The sequence below is a fragment of the Triplophysa rosa genome, linkage group LG16, assembly GCF_024868665.1.
Source record: "Triplophysa rosa linkage group LG16, Trosa_1v2, whole genome shotgun sequence".
Taxonomy (NCBI): Eukaryota; Metazoa; Chordata; class Actinopteri; order Cypriniformes; family Nemacheilidae; genus Triplophysa; species Triplophysa rosa.
The window spans coordinates 16632440-16640841 of record NC_079905.1 but is presented as its reverse complement, the minus strand read 5'-3'; the positions used below and the strand labels follow the sequence as shown (position 1 = coordinate 16640841).

Below are 8402 nucleotides of genomic sequence, written 5' to 3'. Positions count from 1 at the left end.
CACCTGGACCTTCTTTGTCTGAGAGATTTTTTGAACTACAAGACCGATATTTTTCCACAACAAAGTTTATTTGCATCTTTCTCTAAACATTTTCATATACACTTGCATAATTCTATAGCCATGTTTGTTTAGAAAAGAAGTAAATGAATATCAGTATTCATATGTCAAACCCAATGGATCAATATTTCTTAGTGAGCCCCTTTGATAACATTTATAAAGCTGACATACCTTTGTGCATTGTTCTGAAAAAAATCTGCAAAGGTTCAGTGCATTCAGTAATATAATTCATATAATGCCTTATCATCAGACACACTCAAGATTTGTGAAACCTTTTTTCAAATTTAATCACAATAAATAAAGGTGTATTATTTCAGTGTATGTGTTTGATTCAGGTTAACAGGTGAAAACTGGTGGGGAATAATATGATGTTTGAGGCACCTTTATTTCTTACAGAGTGTAGTAAGTACAGAGTGTACACTTTCAAGTCAGCTCGGTTTTATTGTCATTCTGTTATATGTGGGACATACAAAGGAATGAAATGTCTCACATGACCACAATGTTGCATATTTAACATATAACTTATACCAGTGGTCTCCAACCCCTGAAGAGCTAGCGTCCAGAAGATTTCAGTTCCGACCCCAATCAAACACACCTGAACCATCTTATCAAGGTGTTCAGGGTTGTTTGATCATTACAGACAGGTGTGCTGATACGGGTTGGAGCTGAAGTCTGCAGGACCGTAGCTCTCCAGGAGTAGGGTTGAAGATCCCTGACTTACACATTTAGCAAATAAGATGACACATATCTATACATATATATTATACAAATACTTTTAAACTACGAGTATAAGTGGGTCTAACCAATGAGCTAAAAATTCCCCAAAAAAGCCATTTTCCCAACGAAACTATTTCTCATTATCTTCTTCTGCGGTTTCTCTTGTATTTCTCAGTGGCAGGTTTTGCCTCTTCCGTGTGCGTTTACATTGCATCAATGTCCGTTGCTTATGAGGTAAGGCATTAAGAATGTACATATTTAACTGTTAGAGCACATCAAATCAAAATGTCATGATCTGAAAAAATAAACAGATATCTGGTTTTGTATAAATGAGATTTGTGACTCAGACAGTGGCCAGAGATTCACTGTTTCCAGTAATGCTCTTCCTAAAATGAGATGTTTTGGAAACGTAGTGTTTGGGTCACAACATAATGAATAATTCAAATAAAACGAAGGTGTGTTGTCATGTTGACACTTGGCTGTCGTAACAGCTTGTAATCCTTCTTATGACTATTAATGCAGTGATGCGCGCCTTCGTTTTATTGTGAATATTCATTAATCTGTAGACGTGCACTGACCTAGCTGTTACGACAGCCCAGCTCACCAATTTCGCAACTTCCTTTAGAGGAGGAGCTCTTAACAACGGTGACGAAGAAGAACGTCAATCTTTATACGCTTGTGCCATCTAGTGGTTATTTGTGGTAACGATTAGACATGTAATACACAAATGAAACATTTACATTAGAAACATAAACGCATAGGAAATACGAATGCATTTTAAACAGAGCTCTTAGAATCAGCAATATCAGACAACACAGGAAACACAAATAGTGTGAATGAACATTTTATTGTCAAGTAGCCTATGCTTACACGCACGCAAGCACGCACACACAAGGAATTTTGATTACAGCTTCCAGAGTACAGATTCATTAAAACACATAAAACGAATTAAAACAAACTCGCAATACTAAAGAGAAGTGAATGATATGTCTTAACGGGATTATCGTTAGCGGAACTGATTAAGACGGAACTGTTTTCATCCGGAGATATAAATATACGCACAGCTGAACACTAATGTACTAATGCGCTTGCACTCCTTTTTTTTGTTAAAATCAGACAGGTAAAGTTAACGAAGTGTGGAATAAGTGGAATAGGTTTCTTCCACCTTTCTGTAGGTGGTTACTGTTGAACGTTTATTACTTTGGCATGTAAAGTATGGTGTGTTTGTTTACTTGTGATACTGAATTTTATACCGCATGTTTATGCTTTAGTTTTTGTGTTAGTTTAATTGATATATGATTGTCAGTTAACCGTTATATTCTTCTTTTGGTGTTTGTTGTGATGTTACTATAACAGTCTGTTGATTGAGTCGTATAAAAGACAAATATGCAATTATTTGTCAATATTTTCAGTTCTTATGTCTGATGTGTATTATCGTTGTCGTCATGTTTGTTATTTATGACTTCTGAATAAACCCTTAGTGAGTGAAAAGAGCTTGTACGTGTGTTACTGGAGAAGCCACGTAAAACCACATTAAAAATGATACAATTACAATAGTATGATGCACATAGAATATGTACATACGTATTTAGGTATGTAAACTATGTTCTGTTGATCTCTTTCAGGCGAATTCACCACTTTGTCCAAAGATACTAGTAGTTTAAAGAAAAAACAGGATAAAGAGAAAAACAATATTTGTATGACAGGGACCTGTGAATAGTATTCCAACCTGAAAAAACATTACAATGTGATGGTAAAAATAGTCATTCATATGTGCTATTTTTTGTCTACCCAAAAGCATTGATATTCACAACAATAACATTGATGCGCACAAAAAAAGAGCAATACAATGAAGCTTAAAAGAAAACCGAGTGTGTGTCCTGTCATTCTCTGGAGACACAACTTATTACCTTGCCACTCAGTCAGAAGCTTTAACCCAGAGGCCTTACCTCCAGTTTAGGGCATTGGAATTTAGAATAGGGATAAAGCCTTTCAGAGATGTGATACTCCATGCATTAATTCAATTGTACAAACATGGAAATGTGTATAATTATGTGATAATGAATTGGTGATGAGTCTTTTATAAAGACTGGAAATCCTTAAAGGTTCTACCATTACTTATAACCAGTAAACAAAAATACATAAAAGTTGTGATGTTTGTTACCAAGGCCGGTGTTGGCTATGTGGAATTTATAAAAAAAGTTGACGTGAATATTCTATTCCAAAATTTCAATTAATTTAGATTTATTACTAATGCATTTTTATAATTTAGCATTGTTGCAAAGCAGCTTTACAGTGAATACATATTAGTACAGACAGTAAAGGCAAAGAAAAGTTAAAGAAATATAGGAAAAACATGACCATTACCTATAGCTAAGACTATTATTATGTCTAGCTGTAGCCTATTTACTGTATCCTAATTCATTTTGAACGTATATGGCTGAAATCATTCATTTTCTAGTACATAATAGTATTGTGATTCAATTTGAAAAAAGGTGTTATGTGTCTTGAGTGCAAAATGAAAAAAGGTGTTCATGGATTCACTGAACCTTGAAAAACATTGCAGAACAATGCACAAAGATATCTCAGTATACCAGCTTCCAATACCAATAATGGGAGATCTTTACACTGACCCTGGTTTGAGCCCCTTCTGGGACGGAAAGCCTTTCTGTGTGGAGTTTACATGTTTCCCCAGTGTCAGTGTGGATTCTGTAGGCTACACCTAGAGATGAAAATCTTGCAATTTAGAAACCTAGTCTGTTGGTTCTGTTTGTTTGAGCAATACCACCACGCCAGTAGGTGGTGGTAAAGCTCCGTGGTCCAATGTGCATGCACAAAACGACGTGTTAACACGTAATTACGTACGCGTAAATTGCGCGTTAACGCGTACTACGTGTTAACACGTTAGTTTCACACGTTTTGGCCCTCTCGGCCTTCCATAACAAATTACTTAACTATAAATGATCACGTAACATGTTGTTTTAGAATGAATAACTGCAGCTTTCAGCTCCTCCCACGGTGGTTACGTAATAGGCGCTTAGCCTGCAGTTCACGTGCAGCGTGTGTAAAGGGGGAAGCCCCTCTCCAACTTCTCGTGCGCTTACTGCAGCTTTGCATTGCTGTCACACCACCACAGTATACGCAGCGGAGCATGAAGAGATGCTTCATCATCCACACACTACTGGCAGCCACACTACTATATGTTGCGTTGAATGTTAGTATTTGGTATGCTCCTATCAATCCAAGCCTAAAGCCCATGGATCAGGGGTTTGCTGGTTGCTGTAAAAGGTGTGCCATGTGGTTTGCAAGGGCATTTCATCATTGCATTGCCTGTGGCTATTTCCCCGAAGAACAGTCAGATTGCTCGCTGCCCGACCGACACCTCAAACCGTTCTAGATTGACCATGCATGCCTGAGGGGAATGAACTAGAACAGAGTTGGGTTTGGGAATTCAAATGTCAATAGATAAAAGTTGCTGTAGTGTGTCTGTGGAATTACATCAGAGCCGGATAGAAAGATACATATGGTATAAGGAAAAACGGTAGAACGTCTTTATTTCAAATTATTTAAAAACAGAAACAACTGGTTTAAGAACTAAGTTATTAAAAACTACGGAGATAAGTGAACACAAGCCACTTGTCTTGCTGACAGTGTTCACACGCATAACTCTTGTCATGTTTAATGCATTACGAATTGAAGATATATGAGAACCCACCTGCAGCAAGTCAAGACATGTCAGCGATGGTAACAGATGATGTCACAAACACAATATATACACAAAAACAGATGTGTGAAATTGTGAGTGAGGTTCACTCTGATATTGTAGTTCTCGTTTCCATTAATTTACTCACAAAATAATTTTGTCTTGAAAACATTAAACATTTAAGATAAAGTTGTAGTGGCAAATTGATCACATTTTACAGATTTGTTAATACAATACTGACATCGCCTCATGCTTTTGGTGCTGTCACACACCTGAAGAACATGGCTGGATTATGAGCCCTCGCTGTCCAACAGATGAATCATGTTCGTCTTTTCTGAAGAGTTACCTATATCTCATATGCAGTGTAACTAAATGTGACAGCAGCAGTCAATATTCTACCACAAGGTTTCATTCTTGAAGGAGCAATTGATTGATAAAAAGGGAAGTTCTAGAATATGGATGCACATGTGGCCCTTTTGTATCTCATGTGATCTTTCCATTGAGACATTACATAGATCTCTCATAACCATGCTGATTTTAACTTCATATATTCTGTAAAAAGGTCAAATGAGTGTGGTGATGAAGCTTATCACGAGATCAGAACACGAATGGTATTAATGCTCTTCTTGATTTTGGATAGTCCTCAAATTTGGCAAGATACCACCTGAAAAATGAAACAGCACAAACTGTCACTTACGTCATTATAAACAACAATATTTCAACCAAGTCTTTATGGTTGAATCTTGCAACCTGTCAAGAACATGTCCAAGTAATATATTACATCCTAAAATGAATAACTATATCATATATAAACATCGTGGTGGTATTTGATCTACTGCCTTCATTATACAATGCTTAAATGCTATTGCAATGCAATGCTAAACCTATTAAAAACCCATATTAAAACATTGTATTACACAGTTTATTATTTGTATTGCAAATAAAAATATTATTGTCAATACATTTTTCACGTTCTTTTGAAATTTGATTAAATATTTCCATTCATCCCTATATCTGTCATTATGCTGAGAGTTGAAAACAAATGTCTAATTTTTTCATGCTGTAGTCGCTTACTTGTGGTGAGAAATAGCTCTGCTGGACAGCACAACAAGAGTGAAGATGGCAAAAGCAGCGCTGTGGATCGAGTGAGCAGCTAGAGCAAATCCAGCCCATTCCACAATCTCACCCAAGAAATTTGCTCCAGACACATAATTAAACATGCCTCCTGTAAAAATGCAATGATTGAAGTACCACTTCAAGAATACATCAGTAGATTTATCTATCTACCCGTGAAATATTATAATACACTATCATTTATATTATAAATAAAACTTCTACCACACCCCTAAGGTGCTTTTTTGTCAATTTAGAGCCTGACAGTGGCAGCCCTTATTTACAGTAGTATAATATGTGAAAAGTGTCCAAAACATTTTTCAAAAATTCACATTTTCCGTTCCTCGGAACAAAAAGTCACACAGGTTTGCAATGAAATATGGTTGAGTAAATAAATAATGGAGTTTTCATTTTGGGTTGAACTGTTGCTTTATAGACTGTTTCAAAGCAACAACATAAACAAATGTTACTGCGCATGCACGCTCTTGTGGCCCAAATTTAACTACCGGTGCACATTCGCAAAGAATATAATCCCTGTAGATTATTTCTGACAACAAGCAAAAGAAATAACAAGTAAATGACATTAGCTAGCAAGTTAAAAGTTATGTCTAGCCAGCATTATTTTGGGTTACCAGTAGAAGAACCGTTACTTGGCTAAACTTAAATGCGCCAAAGTTACACGGCCCATTCTGTTTATTCAAAAAATTATATGCAATAAAATAAACAAAAAAATTATTTAATACAATTATTATGCACTGAAATACTAATATAAATTAATATTATTATTATTAATTAAACCAAATTTAAATAGTTGTATTATTTGCCACTAGCCAGATCGATCAACAAACAGACCGGAAGTTAACTTCGGGTCAGGCGCGTGCGTCCGATGAAACCGTCTATATGGAAGACTACCAAAACACTTTTCGCTGACACCTGATTTATCGAGGCTTGCTGACTCACTTGATCTCAGTTTTGCAGAGAGTTATGAAATTAACATTTGATTGAAAATAGCCAATAAATTCTTGTTGTCAGCAGCAAAGGGTACAGGATTGTTGCACTATACTTTACATATTGCATGGATACTGTCTGTCTCTTGGAAAGAGAGATAGAAACTGATGTCACCAACTGTTAGCATCTCTATGCCAGCATCATCCTGACATGTTGCTGGGGCAATTAGTCATGACTCATGACCAAAAAGGGCATCTATTTTTATTTTCAGAGTCAAAACTAGAGGGAAGCAGACTCTTCTTAGTGTTGTGTTTAGCTCAATGATACAACGAGAACACAACACCACTGCTATGAGTGATGATAAAAAGAACAGTGATTATACTTTTTATTGAAATCAACATACAGACGGCCTGTTGTTGTCTCTGCGGGTTAAACTGAGGTTAGAGTAAAAAATTTAAAAAATAGTGAAGGTGGATAGCTGTTTTCTTACCTCTAGGTATCTTATAGCCCGTCTCTCCAGGCTTACGGAGGTTCCTGAGGATATGGTCAGAGTGAATGTTAATGATCCATCCTATGAGCCACAGACAAGACCCTGTAAAACAAAAATCACATTAGAAATGTGTATGCGATTTCAAAAGCTTTGTTAAAATTACAAAAACAACTGATACACTATCTATAGATCTATAAGGGAAATAGGATATGTTGAATGACAGCTACTTTTTGGTTAACCACGATAAATCATCTATAACTAGGAAGGTTTAACCTTTAACCTGCCGTTGCCTATGTAACCACTAACTAAAATAGCCTAAAGGGTTTTATAAACCTTAACATTAGGTTCTATCTTGAAATAGATGGAAATGAACCTTCTTGACTGTGAGGAAACCCACTAGCACCTACCTGTAATGAAATAGGGACGTGTAACCCAATCTGGTGGGTATTCTGCATAGTGACTCAGGTATCTTGTCTGCAGGTACCCATTATAGATGCAGAAGACAAAGGCTAGAGCAAATGAGATGAATGGTGTTGCTTTCCCTCCTCGAATTAAAAATGGGTAGACGAGGGACCTACAAAAATACATGGTCCAAAAAACACAGTGTTTTAATTGCATAACACACAAATCCATACATATATAGATAGATTTACATTTCATTAGATATACAAATCCTACCTTTGAGTATAATGGCAAAAGTACATCAGCAGAAGAAGCTGGTTGGGCAAGTGTGTTATTTTTGCACAAGAACTTAGAGTCAAAGCCAAAGGCAGCAGAATAGCTGGCAGCTCCTGAATGAACCAGGCGATCGTGACGTGTACAGGAAATCCATACCTGCTGGATGCATATCTGCCATAGGGCACGTTTACAAAGAGTAAAGCGAGGAAAGTTACGAAAGCCATAAACATCATAAAGTAGGATAAACAATCCAAAATGTACAGCTCTTCATCTTCAGAAGAAAACAACTTCTTCAGGATAGCGTCCATCGTTGCTGTTTACGAAAGAAAAGTAAATGGAAATCTTTAATATTGTGTGTGTTACAGTGTAAATGTTCGGCAAGCTTACAACGTGACACCCCATGGAAACGAATGAAACGCCCGGTAGGCGGGCTCTGGCGGGTCATGTGCCAAACCGCGCCTTAATTTATGAAATGAAATAAATTCATCCAATTATAAAACGACAGTACACACACACGAGCTCAATGACAAACTTAATTTAAAAAAGATGAAAAAAGTAAATCAAAATACATTTTTAATATATTTTATCATCTATAATTATCATTTTAAATAGAAATGTGCAGAACTTCGAACAAATCTAAAACCGTCAAGCTATTTAAATTATTTTTGTAATGTCTTGGTACATGATATTTTCAAA

General features: G+C 36.3%; 1 protein-coding gene across 1 annotated transcript; it reads right to left on the bottom strand.

Annotated features, from left to right (window-relative positions):
* Positions 1–3220: 3220 nt before the first annotated feature.
* On the bottom strand, positions 3221–8100 carry srd5a1 (steroid-5-alpha-reductase, alpha polypeptide 1 (3-oxo-5 alpha-steroid delta 4-dehydrogenase alpha 1)). The gene is made up of 5 exons (XM_057354255.1): positions 7707–8100; positions 7436–7602; positions 7029–7130; positions 5552–5702; positions 3221–5141 (listed from the first exon to the last, which is right to left on the bottom strand). The coding sequence occupies exons 1-5, from the start codon at positions 8012–8014 to the stop codon at positions 5075–5077; spliced, it is 795 nt and encodes a 264-aa protein (XP_057210238.1). The 5' UTR covers positions 8015–8100; the 3' UTR covers positions 3221–5074.
* Between the last annotated feature and the right edge of the window lie 302 nt (positions 8101–8402).

Bases quoted from the DNA above. Each gene is read 5' to 3' on its own strand.
- srd5a1 (XM_057354255.1), bottom strand. From the start codon at position 8,014: ATGGACGCTATCCTGAAGAAGTTGTTTTCTTCTGAAGATGAAGAGCTG. The intron at 5,703-7,028 runs GTAAGAAAACAG...GCATTTTTACAG, and splicing joins GGGCTATAAGATACCTAGAG to GAGGCATGTTTAATTATGTG. The intron at 5,142-5,551 runs GTAAGCGACTAC...TTCATTTTTCAG, and splicing joins AGAGCTATTTCTCACCACAA to GTGGTATCTTGCCAAATTTG.